We start from the raw sequence: 20,831 nt of genomic DNA on the forward strand, positions 1-20,831 counted from the left end.
GCGAGGAGTTTCTTGTGCCACTTAAAAAAAAAAGCGGCCAGCTGACAGTAGTTGAGAGCACTTTCCAGTTTAGAAAGTGCTCCCGACAAGCTGACGGCTGCGCGTGGCAAATGAGGTCCTGCCAGTCCCTTTTCCCCTTTTGTCATGACCTGGTGTTTTTGTACTTGACTGTTGAATTTCTTCCTCGAGTAGTAGAAAATTAAAATGAAGAGTTAATCTTGTCCATATATGCTGTTGGCAAACTATTTGAACACAAGGGCCATGACTTTGTGTTTTTGTTTTGGTTTGGTTTGTTTTTTTGCTACTCTGTGTCACACCTGTCACAATTCTAAGCATATGGTAAGTGCCTGGCAAATTCTTTTCGAATTACATAACAGTGAATGGTCAGGTAAATGAGTAAGCTGCTGATTTGGGAGGAGTTGATATGTTACATTTTTGTTTATGTATGTGTGTCTGTGTTTGCCTTTTAAAAAAGCTTTTATTTCTAGCTATGCATTAGAAAATTACCAGACTTTTTGCAGAAAGACCTTGAAGAATCATTTTATTGTAATTCAAAGAAAGTTTTCCAGAAATGATTTTCATATTAATAACAGAATGTCCTTAATAACTCATGCTTCATTTTTCGCCAATATTTAGACCAGATTACTTGCCTGGCAATTCCCTACTGGTGTTTTGACACTTGAAAACTGAGATTCTCTTCATGCTAGTTAGTGATAATTATTTTAAATTTGTTTATTCACCTAGATTTTTCTGGACTAGAGTTGTACGTATTTGTTGTAAATTTGAAATGTATCCTAGAGTTTGGGTTATGAAGAAGTAAGATGATCTTTCCATAGGAAGAAAAAGAGTCTCATTAATGTGCTCTTTCAAATCTGAGTATTTACAAAGTTGTAGAAATAAATATGTTTCTAATTCTTGCCCATTTATGTTAACTTATTCACATTCGTTCTTGGAGTCTTCAGGAGAAGAGGAGGAAATGATACCAAAAGATACATTCTTTTGGGAAAGCTCTAGAAGTCCGCTTATATACCTCCCACCTCCCCCCAAAAAGACCAGCAGACAGGAAAAGGTGAAGTTTATTTTAAGCCCATTGCTGATAATTTTTAGGCACTGGGCATGTTCTAATCTGCATGGTTGCTGTAGCTATTAGTGTTCAGCTATAATATGAGCTACTTGTCTTCAGAAATCTAATTTTGATCTTGAATATTGCCGCAGGAAGATGATCACCTTGCCAAGGAAGCAACATGTAATATGTCAGCTCATCAGCAGGGAGTGAAGAGGAAGGCTGATACACCACTGGGGTCCCCACTAGAACCTGGTCAAATACTGGAGAAGAATGAGGATAGCAGTAAAGTCAAACTCAAAATCAGAGTAAGAAATACAGGTTCAACCTGTATTAATAGTGTAGGATATTCACCTTCTTGTAAATCTTTTTGAATACTTCCAATGGTTTTTCCTTAGCAGGAACAGATGGGGCAGACTGAATCATAAAAGAACCCAAATGTCCATTTAAGATCTTCCATCTGATTATTTAACTTCTATTATCACATACTTCTTCTCTGTTTTGGGGGAGGAACTATGTGTGTGTTGTTTACCATGGCTCACTCCCTCTCCCTACAACATAGGAGTAGATTTTAGTTGCTATTTCATTTCCAGTAATATCCATTCAGCTTCTTTCAGAGGCTGGCCCACTTAATTTTTTCTTACTCGTAGTACTTTTTGAGAAAAAGACTACTTTTCCTTTTAAGATGTGGGGGTATGTTCTGTGGCCTCTCTGCTACCTTTCCTAAGAGCTAAGATCCAAACGTAAAGCAATGTAATAGCTCTTTTTCTCCTTTGTTTTGTGTGTGTGTTTTAGTTTTCAAATTCTCAAGATGAGGAGGAAATTGACATGGACACAGTTCATGATAGCCAGGCGTTCATTTCCCATCATTTGAACATGCTTGAAAGGCCATCGACTCCAGGTAAGACTGGTGGACAGTAATCAGGAGGTGATGAAGAGAGTTCTCATGGTATTGCTGTTCTAAGGCCTCTTGCTTTATTTACAAGTGAACAACTATAAAGTTGAAAAGTAGGTAGTATCAAATACCAGATTGCATCAGATTATAATGCATATTAGCAAAGGAATACGTTTTTTAAAAGGACTTTTTAAAATTATATTTCATTTTGGTTCTTGTTAAGTATTTGGCATACTTCTGGATTTGTATTTTTAAAAAAATTCATTCAACAGTTCCTACTAGTAGCTTTAAGGGTCCCCCCCAACCTTTTTTTTCTTTTTTTTGTAGCTGACTTAACTTCAAAATAAAATACCAGATCTATTTTCTTTTTAATAATGTAGCCATAATTTTAAACTTTGACTGAAGTAATACCTCCCATAACACAGCTTTCTCTTTTTGCCTGCCTAGAGATTTTTGCACGCATCTCTCAAACATCATAATCTTTCCTTTTGAAAATAGTACCCGAGACAGTATTGGGTTGATAGACTATAACGTACCTTATTTTTCTGTGTTGGTAGGTGTTTAGGTTGTTTCAAGTATTTTTTTTATTATAGGTAATTCTGCACTGAATATCTTCATACAAAAGCTTTTGTTTCTTTATATTCTTTGGGCAAATTTCCCAAAATATATTATTGGTGAAAAGATTAGTTTTAACTGTATTGTGAGATACTTACCTTCAGAAGATTTTCACAGTTCTTGATATATTGGGCCATAATGCTTTTTGAAGAGTAAATATCTAGTTTATATTATCACCATTTTACAACTTTCAGGGATAAAGCATTGATGTAACTTGCATGTAAGGTATGAAATACAGTAATGAAACAAATACCGGTGAACCTGCTCTCCACTCTAACCTGAGTCTTGGGCTCCATGCCAGGGTTATTCCCTCTGTGCCTCTTTCTGGTTCTGTTAACCTGCTTTTGCACTAGAAGTAAAGACTATCTTCAATTTCCTTTTTTACATTTTCCTAATCATTCTGTTGCTTTTCTTTATAGTGTGCCACATAAATACAGGATTTCCTTGCACTTGTTTTTTTAATTTTATGAAAATGGTATGATACCAATGTGACTTAACTTTTTTCAGTCAACATTATGCTTCTGAAGTCATCCATGTTGATATGTAAGATGGAATTTACAAATTTTCATTTATCCTTTATCATTTTTGTATGCATAGTACTGTTTTGTTACCACTGTAATAACTTAAAAGATACTTGTTAATTAATTATAAATGATAAATCGAGTTTAATTTACTTCTTCTTTTTTTTTTTTTTTTAATAATCTCTAGGCCCAACGTGGGCTTGAACTCAGTGATACCAAGATCAAGAGTCACATGCTTTATTGACTGAGCCAGGCAGGCACCCCCAAGTTTACTTTATAATGCATTTTTTATTGGGAATATGAGTATTTTCCTTTTTTTTTCTTTTCTTTTTTTTCTGGGTACAGTTCCTGTTTTCTTTTCATTGGGAAAAAAGGGAGTATTTATTTATACTCCATACTGGTTATCTTTTTATGACCTTTATGTTTGAATGTTATTTTTTCTTTTTTCTTCTTGTTTTTTTTTCCTTCCTTTGAAACTTGTTATATTTGTGCAAAGGCCCCCTTACCTACCTTGGTCTGCTTTTTATTAAATTTTAGATGTAAATTATTTTTCACTATTTAGTGATCTGAGATAAGCTAGTAAAATATGAGAACTGACTTCAGGTAGAATATGAGCCTAAAATACCTTTGAAAACTGAAAGGTCATGAATTCTTAGACTTTTCTGATTTAAGAGATCTTAACAACTATTTATCTGTTCAATCCATTTTTTAGATAAGTAAACTTAAGAGAGAAGTATTAGGTCATTTGCCCTAAATGACGCACTCAGGTGTCAGCTGAGGTCTAGACTCATAGCCAGCTCAGGTCTAGACTGACCTTAGAACTTTTCCAAGTGACAAATGAAGGACTTGAGACACGATGACATAATGTCTCACCTGGATTATCTAATTTGTTGATAATTTGGAATCAGAGCCGAGGTCTCCTGATAGCTCCTCCAGTTCTGTCCACATCATGCCATTAAAACATTTCCTGTTTGAAATGTCTTCTATAACCCCTAGATTATTTTTACCTTTTTGTTGAGTAAATATTACAATAGAATTTATCAGCAAATTTTCAGGGGAGCAAAGAAACTTGACTATATGCAAAATTCCACACACGTAATATAAAATACAATTTCCACCTCAAATATAGAATCCACTTTATGTATTTAGCAGGCCAGTCACACTTCACTGTCTTTCTTGAGTATGTGTTGTTCTTAGACTTAAGCATATAGGAACCCTGACAAAGGATTAAAATCAAATGGGATCTTTAGTAGTTAGGAGTATTCTTTTTATTATTCTACTGTTGAACTGCTTCTGGTTTTAAGGTTAACTGATAAAAACAGGTCAGGCTTTTTTCTTCTTTTAGTAAACCAAGAAATAAATACCTCTTTTCCCTCTTCCTTGGCATTCTAGGGCTCTCTAAATACCGGCCAGCCAGCTCCCGATCTGCTTTAATACCCCAACACTCATCAGGCTGCGATGGCACACCCACCACAAAACCCCAGTGGAGTATGGAACTTGCACGGAAGGGAACAGGTGAAATTATTATTAATACTATTATTTTGCTCAAGAACAAATCTACAAACTTTACAGAGTTTATCAACTTAAAAAAATACATGAAAAATACAGATCTAGGGACTTGCTTTTCTTGCAACACATTGACTTTGTTTTATCTAACATAAAGAATATTTTATTTATTTAGTTTTAAGTAGGCTCTGCACCCAGCTTGGAGCCCAACGTGGGGCTTGAACTCACAACCCTGAGATCAAGACCTAAGCTGAGCTGGACATTTAACCAACTGAGCCACCCAGGTGCCCCTAAGAATATTTTAGACTAGACTTTTTACTATTTGAAAATAGTGCATTCCTATTATATAAAACTTGGAAGTGAGAAAATTGAAAGGAGAAAAAAAAATCATCCCTCCTTATACCATTTAAAAATACCCATTATTGCTCTTTTCTTGCAGTGATTTTTCTTAGAATATTATAACATTAAAAATGCCATCGTCAGTAGACACCATCAGATCTGCACCTTTTACATACTTCTGAAAAATGCGAAAGTCAACCACTTATTTCTCCTTTCCTCTCCCCCTGAAAATTTTACAATTGTTCATCCATAGTCAGTCCTGAAGACTAGATGCCATACTATAAAACTAAGATGTCTTGTCTTTTCAGTTATTAAATACTAATTGGGTTTAAGCTTATGAAAAATAATTCAGTTCAGATGTGTTTTTTACCTGTTCTATTTTACATTGTCTTCCGCTACTGTGTTCTTAGTTGCTTACCAAAAAAAAAAAAAAAAAGATTGTAATCTAGATGACGAGTAAGCATTCAGTGCTGTTGAGCAAAGATTCAGTCCTCAAGTTTTGGAGAAACAGGGAGTGAAAAACAGGATATATAAGCAAAATTATTTTTAAAGAATAGTTTTTCCAAAAGTCATTAGTCAGATTTTAAGATTCTAACAGATGGATTTTGCTTACATAAACCATGATATAAACAAAAGAGTAACTGTTTATTGATTTGAGGAGCCGTAGGATCAACTGTGATTAATTCAAACCAAAGCAACATCTCAGAATATTCTGGTATTGAGACCCCAGACTATTGCTTTCTTATATCTCTCTATGTGCTGCTCTATGCATTTACTCAAATAGATTCATACAGAATCTGTTTCAGAAGGAAATCAGCTGAAGACCTTATCACTTCCTTTGATAAGGGAATTTTGACATTTCTTGGCCTTGGCAATTTTGTATTCTCTTGGTTTTATTTTTGATTTTGGTTAATTTGGCTTTATTACCATTATACTTATTAAAATTTTACTAAACATGAAAAATTTCCCACATTTTTAAAAACATTAGAGCTCAGGGTGTTTCAGACCTCTTGATACAGTTTGAGAGTGATGCTTCTGCCTGTTGCATGAATTCCTGTTCCAGAGAAGAATCTGAGTATGTTTGGTTTTTCTTTGTGATGTGGCACCCTAACACACACCTTTTTGTGCCCACTGATGTGCCTTTGTATCATAGCGTCCTATCGCTTTAAAAAACCCATCTTTACTTTTTGTGGAATCTCACTTTACTAAGGTCTTGTAGTTCTCATGACATCGTGTGGGAAGATTAGGAAGAAGACATGCAGAGCTAATGGTGGGAAATAGGAAAGTACTAAAATGTTAACTTTGGTTGCTAGGACCGTTTCATGACATGAGGCAACATGTATACCAGTATATTATTTGGACTGATCTGTAAACCTTAATTGTGAATATATTTTTAATGTGCTTTTGTAATTTTTTTAAAATGTATTTAGGCTCTTTGTTACCCTGTGGCCAGTGAGCAAGTCTTAAAGTTCAATAGTGATATTATGAGAATTTAGAAAACCTTCATTTTACAAATGGTAGTGTTCCTGAAGATTATCCGTACATGTATTTATTTTGGAATTTTAAGTGTGGTTTTCCCATAGACACGTTGTTACATTTAATAGGTAACTCCCAAACTAGCCTACAAAGTTAAAATCCCTTTTAACTTACACCATACATGAAGAATAAAAGTGTCAGACTTAGCCACTGTGTGTAACAATGTTTCTGATAGAAGGGGCACTTTGAGCTCCGTCTCTTGGGATGTTAGAAGCACGACTTCAGCCCAACTCAAAGTTGGCAGTAAAACAGGAACTTCCTCTCTTCCTGCCTCCCAGAAGGAGCCAGGGTCTCTTGCGGTGGTAGCTAGTCTGGCCTGGGGTTGTGAGTGGAGGGCTGAGAAGAGGAGGCGTAGAACCAGTGCAAGTAAGGGAAGCAGTGACCTCTCTTCGTCCTCTAGGGGATTCCAGATTAGAGTTCACAAATGACCCTTATTTGGAACCTTCCTCAGCATATCCAACTGAGGGACCTTTTTTTTAAGATTTTATTTATATATTTGACAGAGAAAGAGGGAACACAAGCAGGGGGAGTGGGAGAGGAAGAAGCAGGCCTCCCGCAGAGCAGGGGCTGAAGGCAGACACCTAATGACTGAGCCACCCAGGCGCCCCCAACTGAGGCATCTTTTACTTGGTCTATAGAAGTCTTGGAAAAAATTTTGAAGTAGTTTACTAAAAAGAGATTACACATAAAAATCTGGATTTCTAGCTTCTCTCGGAAAAGGGTTAACTGAGAGGTCTTCTTAGGCTGGCACGTGCCTTCCATTTTGTGTTGTGCTTGGAATAGTGCTTACTCATTTATGCTGTCTCGTTCGGTCCAAGGCTTTTGAGACTGGGCGCCCTGCTTCTCTGGGATGAATTCTGAGATGGCTCCCTTACAGCCAACAAACCAATGATAATTGAGAACTGGCATGTGTTGCAGATGTCATCTGGTGGGGGGGTGGGGATAGAAAACGAATGGGGCTGTGGGTAAAATAAAGAAGCAGTGGAAACTTTTAAGTGGTGGAGAGGCCGTAGTTTCCGGTTTGTTCTTTTTTCCCTCCAGTTTTCTCATTCCTTTGCTTATGATAGAAGAATATTTTAGGGATGATATGTGTGACAGGATAAGCCATTTGGGTGTAAGAAAAGGGGCAGGGATATTTTCCTTCCTTTACTATCACCTCCCCCCAACCCCGGCCAGCCCCTCCCTGAGGCAAGGAACGGAGGCCTTATAGCCTCCCAAGTTTTTCTCCACCACTGCAGCTGCGATGCCCCACACAGCCCGTCTATCTTCCAAGTTGCTGGGAGGCTTGTGGTGATGAAGCACAGAGGAGTGACAGGCACAGGGGCAGAGGGAAATCCCTAGTGGTTTCTGTGGGGAAGAAAGGAAGGAGAGTTCCTGTAGTTTTGCCTAGCTAGGACTCCTGTGTTGTGTAACACCTAGCATAAGTCAGAAAAGCACTGTTCTAGTGCATGAACTCTTTCCCATAAAAAAGATACATATATATCTTGAGAGTACTGGTTCTTTCTTTTTGAAACTCTAATATGAAAAACAGACTTTGGGTTTTTTAACTTAAATTTTAAAATTTACTTACTTTATTTTTTACAGTGATCTAAAGAATCCAAAGACTAGACTTCATACTTTTCCTAATAAAAACTGCAGGTTTTGTGTTAAGTTTAAACATACACCTAATGTGAATGAATTTAAGAGAATTAGCGGGTTACTGACTGTTATTAACACTTTAATCAGATGGGCTGATAAGCTTCTACGTTAGCCCTATATTAAGTACTGCCTTGGTTTATTTTGCATTTGTTAATTGACTGCAGCTAAAATCCTTATCCATAGTGCATTTTACTAGATCTCTAGGAAAGATTTAATGTTGGAAACATTAAATTAAACATTAAATTAAACATTAAACATTAAATTAAACATTAAACAAAACAGAGCATTAGTGGGCCCCCAGGTGACTTAGTTGTTAAGTGTCTGCCTTTGGCTCAGGTCATAATGCCAGGGTCCTGGAACGAGGCCCACATTGGGCTCCCCACTCAGCAGGAAGCCTGCTTCTCCCTCCTCCACTCCCCCTGCTTGTGTTCCCTCTCTCGCTGTCTCTCTCTGTCAAATAAGTTAAAAAAAAAAAAAAAAAAGTTGATTAAAGTGAGATTGTTATTAAAAAAAAGAGCACGTGTTTTTTCTTTTCATATAACATGAAATAGGAAAATATATTCTGAATTATATATATTCTTTTTTTGATATATGTGCTATCTGTCATAGAGACGTATCTTTCAGGTCACTAAAAGGACTTTCTTAAGCTTAAAAAATGAATGCTGCCTCACCTTGGGTGGGCCTCAAGTTCCCAGGAATCTGATAAACCCCTGAAATGATAGTGTGAAATTATGTTTATAAATGTGTTTTAGGGATGGTAATATATGCATTTTTCTCAGTAGAGATTCTAAACATGACCTCATGCTAATGTAAAAGTCAACTCCTATGTGTCCCAAATCCAACTGTTAATACAGTTCCACATGGGAAGGAAATTGTACGTACTTAACACCTTGGCTTAGACCTGGTAAAATTATCCAGGAAAGAGAGATTAGGCAAACAAACAAAAAAATATATTTTGTCGGGGGTCCTGGGTGGCTCAGTCGGTGGGTCTGACTCTTGATTTCACCTCAGGTCATGATCTCAGGGTTTTGAGGTTGAGCCCTACCTTGTTGTCAGGCTCAGCGGGGAGTCTAGCTTGAATTCTCCCCGCTTCCCTCTGTGCCGCCTCCCCCGACCCCGCACACGTACATGTTTTCTCTCTCGAGTAGTCTCAGTATATAGCAATATATATTGTCTATAATAAGTGAAAACTTTAAGAGTTAAGGGGTGGTGGTGGTGATGGAGTAACATGAGGTTTTATCAGATGTTCTGCTGTTATAGACACTATTCCAATGAATATTTTTGTGTATGTGTCTTTGAACATATGCATGAGCACATTTGTTGTGGGATAGATTTCTTCTAAATCACAAAATACGGGCGTTTAGTGTTTTCATGGATAGTATTGAACTACCTTAACTTCTCCTTTTTAAAAAACACTTTATTATGGGGCGCCTGGGTGGCTCAGTGGGTTAAGTCTCTGCCTTCAGCTCAGGTTATGATCCCAGGGTGCTGGGATCGAGCCGCGCATCAGACTCTGCTCAGCGGGAAGTCTGCTTTCCCCCCTTTTCTCTCTGCCTGCCTCTCTGCCTACTTGTGATCTCTGACTGTCAAATAAATAAATAAAATAAAATAAAAAAACAAAAAACACTTTATTATGGAAAGCTGTGAAGGAGTCAGACTAGTATAATGAACCCCATCCATCCATTACTCAGCTTCTACAGTGATCAGCTCATGTCTGTCTTGTGTGGTCTATATCCTTACCCATTTCCACTCTCATGAGCTGTTTTGAAACAGATCCCACATATCATCACTTTATTCATGAACAGCTTAGTATAGATCTCTAAAAGTTGAGGACTTTAAAGAGTCATAACCACAGTAACATTCTTATACTTTGAAAAATTAATTTTTTTCATACTTTTAAATATCCAGTCATTGTCTAAGTTTCAGTTGACTTATGCCATTATTCTGATATTTATTTTTAACACTTTATTTTTTGAATCATTGTCCACGTGTCTTCACATTGCAGTTGGCCATGTCCTTTACATCATTTTAATGTTCAAGTTTACCTTTTTCTCTCTTTTCTTCCCTTCTATAATTGTAATTGTTAAAGAAACAAGGGTTTTGACTGTAGTTTTCAAGTCTGTGTTTTGGTAATTCTATACCATGGTATAATTAACGTGTTAGAGTCCTCTTTATTTCCTGTAAATTTGTAGTTGGATATAGAAGCTTAATTGTATTTAGGTTTATAGATGGCGTTGTGTTCTTCCATCTGGTAACATATGATGTCTGGTTGGCTTTATTTATTTATTTAGTTTAAATAGTGGAAGTTAGATTTTATTTATTTTTATATATTTTTAATTTTTTAACTTAAATTCAATTAACATATAATGTATTATTAGTTTCAGATGTGGAGTTCAGTGATTCATCATTCTTATATAATATCCAGTGCTCATTCCATCATGTGCCCTCCTTAATGCACATTCCCTAGTTACCCCATCCCTCCACCCATCTCCCCTCCAGCAATCCTCAGTTTGTTTCCTATGATTAAGAATTGACTCTTTTATGAGGTTAGCCACTAAGATGTTTAAAGCCTAGATCCATTATTTCACTAAGGGTTGCAAGATGCTGATATTCTTTTTTTTTTTTTTAAGACTTTATTACTTTATTGAGAGAGAGTGTGTGCATGTGTGAGCAGGGGGAGGGACAGAGGGAGAGAGAGAATCTAGAGTACACTCCCTGTTGATCATGGAACCTGATGCAGGACTCAGTCTCACGACTGTGATATCATGACCTGAGCCAAAATCAAGAGAGTCAGACACTCAGTGGACTGAGCCACCCAGGCGCCTCGCAAGATGGTGCTATTCTCATTCATCTTTCCACTTTTATAAACTGGTTTATTTTTGTAAAGCTGAAGTCTCCCTCATCTATTATTACCCAGTGGTATAGATTATACAAAGGGAGAAAGGTAATGGCTTCTCTTTTTATTTAATAATTTCCCGAATAATAAGTTGGCTAACTAGCATCCTCCAGTGGTGAGCTAATTAGTTTCAGTCCCTTAGTTATTGTTCTTATCATTATTCAAATTTTCTCATCTTTGGACAGTTAGAACTCTTAGAAGTTGACTCTTGGGTCTGTTGAGAAGAATGTAACTTCCTTGCCATTATACGAGATATTTCAGGTTCATTTTGTAAATATTCTGCCCAGTCCAAAATCAGTCATTTGTCCAGGGAACCCTGGTTCCTAACACCTTTATCTTTGGATCACGTTAATCTATTGTCTTATTAATAGACTAAATACAAATCAAGAGACATGCAAGATTTACAATCAGTGTTATCTTTTTTTTTTTTTTTAAGATTTTATTTATTTATTTGACAGAGAGACACAGTGAGAGAGGGAGTACAAGCAGGGGAAATGGGAGAGGGAGAAGCAGGCTTCCCACCAAGCAGGGAGCCCGATATGGGGCTCGATCCCAGGACTCTGGGATCCTGACCTGAGCCGAAGGCAGATGGTTAATCACTGAGCCACCCAGGCGCCCCTCAGTAGATCTTTGATACTGAGTATAAGGCCGCTAGACAAGATATTGGACTTTGAAGTGATTATAAGTATTCCTTGGGAAAGAATATACCCGAGTACACTCAGTTGTCTCTTTGGCAGTTGCTTCTGCTAGGAAGTACAGTTTCCAATGTAATTATTGGTTTTTCTGCAATCCAAGTAGCTTGGCAGGTGTTTAGGATGATGAAACTTCTCTCAGCGCAGAAGAGGACCTCAGACTCTTAATAGTACAGACAGCCAATTGGAACCCTCATAATCTGTTGTTTTAGACTGACTAAATCATGAGGTAGGATCTGAAGGGATTTGTTCATGAGACTTTAAAGTCTCTTACCACTTCTTCTTATCACCTCGCTCTGTATCCTGTTAGGTATGGACTTATTTTCTCATATTTTAGAAACCTGCTCATGTAATTTATTTAAAATCTAAATTAAAATCTTACTTATGGTGGCATATTTGCCTGATATCTCTCAAAATTTTTCTGAATACTCTCTTGGTTACCAGTTATTGGAAAAGATACAGATTCCTAAACTTGCTCTGTATGTAAATAATCTCTGTAATTAGGTCATGCATCATTATTAGTGATGTCTTTACCAAAATATCATGAATATAAAACTATAATTTTGTAGTAGTAAAATATGAGTCCGTGAGGACAAGAATTTTGATTTATTCATTTGTCCTGAAATGTTGGCACAGTGCCCGACACAAAAGAAGTATAGTAGTCCGTCAGTACTAGGTGAATGAATGGTCTTTAATAGTTTCTGTGCTTTATCCCTCTCGTTGCAAAATTAGTGACCTTCACATTTCATTTTGTTGGATTGAGTTCACCGGACATCCTCTCTAAAAGAAACGCAACTACTAGATATTTCTGTTGTATGAATTCATTTGTTTAACAAGCTTCGGCAGGGGTGGAGAGGTGAAATGGAGGGGTGCTAGACGCCGGGTGACACACTGGGATACAAAGATGAAAGACCTGCCTGTTCTCAAGACGCTGGAAGTGGAATGAAAGAGACCCACCAAGGAAAAGCTGGGCAGCCAGCCGCCTGCACAGCAGTGCCGGAGGAGGGTGGGGGTGTGGGGGAGGGGGCGGGTGGGTTGTAGGGGGTGGGGGAGGGAAGCTTGCATGCTGGAGGCAGGTTTAGACCTGCCTGTGCCGCCTTGGGCAAGTCACTCGAGTTCTCTGTGCTAGAATTTCCTTTCTGGATTATGTTGTGGGAACATGAAAGAACGAATTCTTTTTGGGCAGTTTGGGGAACACTTCTTAAAGAAATGACATTTGAGCTGTTTTAAATCATTAAAGAGCATGAAATTTTTTTTTTTTTAATACCTTTTTTCTGCTTCAGGTTACCATTTAAACATTACTTCCTTGCAGAAGTTTGCCTCTGATCCCCACACAACTAATTTAAGTTTCCCGTTGTGCTACTGGTTCACTCTCTGTTTTGTCTTTTTATTACTTGGTTGTACCTACCCAGTTTCTTATCCACTCGTTCGTAAATGTCAGGAGGACTGAGATCTGTTCAGTTTATCATTATTTTCCCCAGGTCCCCATATAGTTCCTGTTACTTGTTAAGGGAATGTGTGGGTCATACAAATAAGGGAAGGGCGTTTCAAGCATAGGAAGCAGCATTTACAAGTTCACTGTTAACAAAGGGCTACCCTCAAGTGCATGGAAAGTGACAGGGGAACAGAAGGCTGGAATGGTGGCTTCAGGGCAGATTGTAAGTGGTCAGTAAAATTGGTGCTGAGACTGATTTTTAAGAAACTTATGTGGTGATGTCTGTTGTGGTAAGATCCATGGTTTGGGACTAGTTTGGATCAAAATTAGTGCTGAGAATTTACTTTAAAAGTCCATTTCAGTGAAAAGCTTGGTTTTTTAGCTAGTTTGGATAAAAACCTATATTTTCAGAAACTTCTGTGTTTAAGTCCAAGGAGTTTGGCTTTTATTCTGTTAGTAGAACCAACTGAGTGGTTTTTTGTTGTTGTTGTTGTTTTTAAAACCAACTGAGTTTTTGAGCAGGTAATTATGGATAGCTTTGTGTTTAGGAAGGTCACTACGCAGCAGGGTCTTCCAGCTTAAACAGTATTAACACTTTGGGCCTGAGAATTTGTGGTTGTAGGAGCTGTCCTGTGCGTGATGTGATGTCCTGTGCATCCCTAGGCGCTACCCACGGGAGGCCCATATCGCTTCCGCCCCCAGTCCTGCCTCAGGTGTGACCACAGTGTCTTCAGATACTGCCGACTAACACCTGTGGGGCGAAATCAGCTTCGGTGCAGCTGTGCAAAATACAGGTTTGAGTGTAATACACTTCAGGCAGAGGAACCAGTTCACAGGGGAGGGGGGCCGCCATCCAGATGAGGTGTTGGTGGTTTGAATTCTTACAGACAACGTAGGGGCAGGTGAATGGCGTATCTGTACGTGAAAGCCTGCGAGATTCGGTGACCACCGGACTGAGAGAGGCTGGTGTCCGGGATGATCCTTGGGCTTGCCTTAGCTGGCTGCCTGTAAGCAGTGCCTCCAGTCCAGAGTCGTACGGAGAGGTCTTCCTCGGGATTGCAGCAGTGCAAGCAGTGAGAAGTTGTTGTACAGTAGAGTCTACGAACTCCTGCTGTAGATTCCTGGACTGATAGAATACTAAATGAAAAGAACTTTCCAGAACATTTGATTATTTTTTTTAGGTGAGGTAAAAAGAAAGAAGACACATGCTGAAGGTTAACAGCAGAATCTGTTCAAGAGCATAGGTCTCCCGTCTCTCATCTCTCTCTCTTCCTTTCTTTGTTTCTTTTGTGTGTGTGTGTGTGTGAGACACGACTTGTCTTTTTACGTAGAGATGTTCCTTTTATATACTCACTGCCTTTTCTGGTTTTCTTAAGTGTGCTAAACCTACTCAAAGAGTTTACTTTTGCCTGTCTTTTCCCAAGAACTTACCTTCAGGAACTTAAAGAAACGTGATTTTTGCTGCACTGTCATTATCCGTAACTAGTGTAACGTGTTTCTGTGTGTATGTAAGTGGGTTTTCGGGTGGCAGAAGTAAAGTACTGCCATTTCCTGCCCAGTACCTTAGGCTCGAGCTGTAGTTAAATGGGCTACGGTTGAAGCATGAATGTGGGTCTTAACTTATAACACACACGCGTAATCATACTGATCATTTCATAGTACTTTAAAACATAAGTGCTAACTTTTAAAAGATGGTTTGGTAACACACTGGTATATATCGTAATTGGTATAAACTGTAAGGAATTGAAATATTCTGTGTCCTGGCCACAGTGCTGAACACTACTCTGTGTGTGACTGACCAGGTATCTTCAGCTACTTCTTCCATTCCTAATAATTCCCACGGACGTGGTAAGCACTTGGGAGACCCTCTTTTCTGTACTGTCCGTCAGCTCTCTCTTACTTTCATTTCACTTCCCTTGTTATCAACGGGATTCATTTGGGTGTCTTTAATCTTGAAGGGAAGGAACAGTCACCTCTGGAGATGGCTATGCACCCAGTGGCAACAGCTCCGCTCTCAGTGTTTACTAAGGAGACTGCCTCCTCCAAACACAGCGACCACCACCACCACCATCACCATGAGCACAAGAAGAAGAAGAAGAAGCACAAACATAAGCACAAGCACAAGCACAAGCATGAGAGTAAAGAGAAGGACAAAGAGCCTTTCACTTTCTCCAGCCCGGCCAGCGGCAGGTCTGTCCGTTCTCCTTCTCTTTCAGACTGAGAGGGGGACAAAGGGCACTTTGCCTCCGTGTCCTGAAGAATATATGTAACTAAAGCTTTGTTTGTTCTCTGTAAAGAATGATAAAAGGAAACAGACAAAAAAATAGTTGCCTTTCTCATAGAAATTCAGAATCTATGTTATAGATTCTGAATTTAAGTTCTAAACATTTGACTTATGTTATTTATGCAGTTGAGATCTAATTAGAAGAATGTTTTATAGTTCTGAATCAACCATTTCCTCCCATTTCCTCCTTAGACCACACACACACACACACACACACACACACTCACTCACTCACACCAAACTTCGTAAAGGCCCTCATATCCACTGGCAGTTCCCATTCACATCATGGTCTTCGTGTGTACTGCCAAAATCAATTATGTTTTAAAGTCTTTGATGGATGTTATGGGGCAAAGTGATGTTTTAAACAAGCTACTGCCAGATCTGTGGTGAAACCACTATTTCCAGTGAAATCTTGTATGACACTATTGGGAACTACTGAGAAAGACTGAGCCTTTTCCATAGGAGTCTTCTGTATTACATGATATTTTTTGTGTTAACCATAGAGGCTAAACATCAGAATTTGTGAACAAGATTACATGATATTTTCTTTTGCCCTAAAATACTGAAATTTTTAGAAGCAGCTTTTTTTTAAAAAAAATTTTTTTTTGGATAGCATTTTTGATAGTGCTTTTGGGGATTATGATGTTGGAATTTAATGGAATTCTCAAAGTCACAGTTCTCAAATCAAGATGTTTAAATTTTAAGTTCTTTTTTCATTAAGTATAAGTGAATATGTTCATATATAGAATATGTCTGTTAAATGTGGACAGTTTATACACCCGACACATAATCTAAAATTATTTCTATATAACACAAAGTCCAATACCTTAAAAAGGTGTATATATGGTGTTTACTAATTCAGACATAGACAAGTCAGCCCTCATGTGAGTATACCAGAAACATTTAAAAATATATGAAACATTTTGGTTTCATACTTAAATAGTTTGTGTGTTTTTATTTCTGAATTTGCCATGTGCTTTATTGTTTGTTTATTTAAAATGTTTTTCATACCTGTTCTATTTTTATCATTTCTCTTACCGTTAGCTTGACAAAGTATTTCTTCCCGAATAGATGTCTCAAAGGGATCCAGTAATATTGGACTTTTAAGTAAATATACTTTTAGTTGTGTTTAACTTGTTTAATAAATAACTTTTTAAATTGACCATTCTGCCTTTGTGTCTTTTTATTTCTTTGTTACCCTTCTCTTGTGTATGTATATCACGTACCTGTCCACAAAGCTGTCTGCAGGCTTTGTGGATGGCAGGATGTGAGCTGGCCTTGCTAGGGAGAATGATTTCAGTAGAGATGGGGAAAGTTCTCTCAGTAAAAGAAACAGTGTTTTTTTCAAAAGTATGGAGGAAAGTAAGGGGATGTTTAAGAGTTGAAAAGCAGTGCAGTTGACTTGGAGGCTGTGTGCAAAAGGGAACGTGATGAGATCGTGAAGAGCCTGAATGGCAGTTATTTCAAGATTCCAATTAATTTAGTGTTGGCCCGCTGGAATTATTTTTGGAAAGTGGAACATTTTGTCACAGTGTGCAGTGTGATACCATTTACAGAATTCCCAACTTTGAAAATAGTAAGGATGTATTTCAAAATAATTATTAGTGTTGTAGGAAGATGGTGACAAATAATAGCAAACCTATATAACTTAAGGACGTGTTGTCTATCCGGCATTGTACTGGGAACTGTATGTTACCTGTCGTTTCTAAATTGGATATTTCTACTGGGTGTTTCTTGTGAGGCACGTTTTTTTTTATGGCAAGCTTTCAGTTATTTAAGCTGATGGTTAGGAGCAGGCAACACAAGAATTATTCATATTTTTTTGAAATATGTAATTACATGCAAACAACACAGAGTTCTAGTGTAAGTCTCCCCAGTCTCCTTCCCCAGAAGGAGTCTCTGCGGGCAGTATTACGTGTGTCTTTCCAGAGCTAGTCTGTACATACGTCTATGCAGTATGGACATTTTTTTTTAAACAAACAATAGTTGTAGAAATTTTTTAAATTTTGGTATAGCTTATCTTTTATGACTACACATTTTGTGTTGTACTAACAAAGGTCTTTCTTATTCTATGATTATAAAAGAATTCTCCCATTTTTTTCTATTGGTTTTAAAGTTTTATGTTTCAGGTTTCTATCCAACTAGAATCCATCTGGAATTTATTTGGATAGAAAATAGGAGGTGAAGAGATCCGGCCCCCTTTTTTTTTTTTTTCCAGAATGTTACCCAATACTATGTATTTAAAACTGTCTTTTTGGGGTCCCTGGCTAAAGCACATGACTCTTGATCTTCGTGTTGTGAGTTCAAGCCCCACATAGGATATAGAGTTTACTTAAAAAAAAAAAAAAGAAAGAAAAAATTAGGGGCACCTGGGTGGCTCAGTGGGTTGAGCCTCTGCCTTTGGCTCGGGTCATGATCCTAGGGTCCTGGGATCGAGCCCTGCATCGGGCTCTCTGCTCAGTGAGGAGCCTGCTTCCCCCTCTCTCTCTGCCTGCCTCTCTGCCTGCTTGTGATCTCTCTCTCTCTCTCTCTCTCTCTGTTAAGTAAATAAATACAATCTTTAAGAAAAATAATTAAAAAAATAAAACTCACATCTTTTCTCTCTAGATTTCAAGTCTTGCATACTAAATCCCCTTATTGCTTGGGCCCATTTCTGGACTTTGTAGCTGGTGTCATGGATGGGTCTGCTCATCTGCCAATACCACGCTGATGAGATCATGGTAGCACCGTGCCATGTTCCAATACAGTAGAGCTAGTCTCCCTTCATTACTTTTCATGATCTTCTTGCTGTTCCTGTGCGTTTTCTTTTTCCAGTTGATTTATTGATTTACATACAGTAAAACTCCCTTCTTGTGTATATTTCTATGGTTTCGACAAATGCTTGGACTTGTATCTCCAACCACCAGTTCCATCATTGCAAAAATTCACTCTGTAGTCAGCAGCTCCACCACCCAACCCTTGCCTTCCACTGACAGATTTTCCATCCCTGTAATTTTGCCTTTTTGTGGATTTATTTTTCTACCTAAATACTAGAATTAGGCTTTTTAGTCTCTCCCATGAAATTGTTTTTTAGTGAGTATTGGTTGTGTGTTAAATCAAGAGTGAACTTAGAATTGGTATCTTGAGGCTGATAATTTGTATTAGTGATGTCCGTATTCCTATCTAAACGGTATTCCTTTTTAACTTCACTATACGGTAGTTTATGGTTTTTGTTTGGTAGTCTAAAATGATGTCTTTTCATTATAAGATTATTTTATGCTGATTTTGTGCTTGGCTACTGCATTAATCAGGGTTCTCAAGAAATATAGAGATGTTTGTGATAAGGTATTAACAATTTTGGAGGTTGGGAAGTTCTACAATCTGCTGTCTGCATGCTAGAGACCCAGCAAAGCTAGAGGTATAGTCCCCAAGGCCTGAGAGCAAGAGAGCCTACAGCACAGATTCTAGTCTGGGTCTGAAGTCCTGAGAACCAAGACTATAAAGGGCAGAAGGTCTCTGTCCCCACTCTCGTCAGAGAGGGGATTCCACCTTCCTACACCTGTTGTTCTGTGCAAGCCCTCAGCAGTGCTGGTGAGGCCCATGCACGGCGGCGGCGGGAAGGGCCGGCACCTTCACTCACTCCACCCATTCTGATGCTAATCTCTTCGTGAACCACCCTTATGGACACACCCCAAAAATAATGTTTAACCAGGTAGGGGGGCGGTTGACACCTAAAATTAGTCAGCATAACTACATGGCTCAATTCTCACTATTGGCAACATTTCCATTTATTTCTTGGGTTTTACTTAAAAGCATCCATATCTGTAAATGATGATAATTTTATTACCTCTTGTCTAATGTTGATAAATTTAGTTTTCTTTTTAAGATTTTATTTATTTATTTGACAGAGATCACAAGGAGGCAGAGAGGCAGGCGGGGCAGGGGGTGGGGAGCAGGCTCCCCACTGAGCAGAGAGCCCAACGCGGAACTCGATCCCAGGACCCTGAGATCATGACCTGAGCCGAAGACAGAAGCTTAACCCACTGAGCCACCCAGGCGCCCCGATAAGTTTAGTTTTCTAATTTATTCTTTTGTCTGACTTCTTTCTCTTGCTGAGGTGGCCTGAGAGTTGCCGGCATGGCATAGTTTCTGATCATCTCACGTCCCGCTTTGCGTCCTCTGCTTCATGGGTTGTGGGTTGTGTTTCACACTTCTTCACCTTCTTTGAAGTTGAAGTTTATGATACTTGTTTCTTTTGGGTGATTATCAAGGAGAGAATGGAGACACTACCTTACCACTGAAGTCTTAGAAAATCCTGAAAAAGACATTTTGATCAAAGTACCATTCTTCCATTGAAATCCTTGTCTGGCAAATAGTTGGAAAGCTACTTCGTTTCCCCATCCTCCTCTCCTAACTCATCTCTCCTGTTTGCAACCTTTTACTCTATAAAGAAATGAAATTTCAACATATCTCATGTACTCCAGCCCAGGTGGAACTGTCCTTTCAAAACTTTCAACTTCTGGAAACTCTGCCTTTGAGTGTAAGCAGGACTGAGTGACTCACTTCCAAAGGATAGAGTATGGAAGGGGAAAATAGTAACTTTCCAGTTAAAGCTGACAGACGCATCATTAGCCAAGTGACCGTGGTAAATAGCACTAGTGGTAAGTCAGGTTAACGTGTCCTCATTAGTATGATGTGATGAGAAGGACACCACTGTGGGTATAAAACCCTACGATGCCAGTCTATCTGGTCTAATCATGAGAAAAACATCAGACAAACCTAACAGAGGGACACTGCAAAATTCCTGACTGCTATTCCTCAAAGCCCTTAAATTTACAAAAAACAAATGACAGAGAGACTGTCCCACCAGAGGCAATGAGGGAGACATGACAACAAGGCAGTGAGTTTTCTTGGATCGGATCCTGCAACAGAAGAAGACCATTAGTGAAAAAACTAGTGGAATCCAAGTACATTCTGGAATTTTGTTAATGCACCCGTGTTCGTTCCTTAGTTTGGTGATGTTCAACCTTAATGGGAAAATGGGGGAAGGGTATGTGGGAATACTTGTGAAGAAGGAATTGTAATCTTGGAATTGTAATCCTTCTAGGGTATGAGTGTGTATTTTGATCATTTTCATAACCTAAATTATTTACTTTTTGAAGAGCTAAAAATTCATTTTCCTCACCTCAGCATTTTACAAGAGAGGAATTTTTGGAGAGAGGTCAAAGGGGGCAAGGATAAAGACCCAAAGGGTGACAGCTGGAAAGCTTAAGAGCAGAAATATAAAAGAAGTTCTTACAAGAAGAGAAGAACAGGCCGAGGGGCTAACCATAAAAAAGGAAAAAAAATCTTTCCCTAATTAGATACTGTAAAAAAAAAAAAAGTGAGAATTTTATGATTGGAGATAATTGAGAAAATGAAGATGCCCTCTT

At 38.3% G+C, this 20,831-nt stretch overlaps 1 protein-coding gene across 1 annotated transcript in view; it reads left to right on the forward strand.

Moving 5' to 3' along the window:
• TAF2 (TATA-box binding protein associated factor 2) overlaps window positions 1–16,588 on the forward strand; it is a 91,221-nt gene extending 74,633 nt beyond the window's left edge. Inside the window, exons 22-25 of the mRNA XM_080799999.1 lie at window positions 1,216–1,371; window positions 1,859–1,964; window positions 4,487–4,609; window positions 15,095–16,588. Of these exons, the coding sequence (XP_080656125.1) occupies window positions 1,216–1,371; window positions 1,859–1,964; window positions 4,487–4,609; window positions 15,095–15,357 (648 nt within the window). The 3' untranslated portion in view covers window positions 15,358–16,588. The remainder of the gene's footprint in view (window positions 1–1,215; window positions 1,372–1,858; window positions 1,965–4,486; window positions 4,610–15,094) is intronic.
• Window positions 16,589–20,831: the final 4,243 nt, after the last annotated feature.

Source organism: Martes martes, assembly GCF_963455335.1.
Source record: "Martes martes genome assembly, chromosome: 4".
Lineage (NCBI taxonomy): Eukaryota > Metazoa > Chordata > Mammalia > Carnivora > Mustelidae > Martes > Martes martes.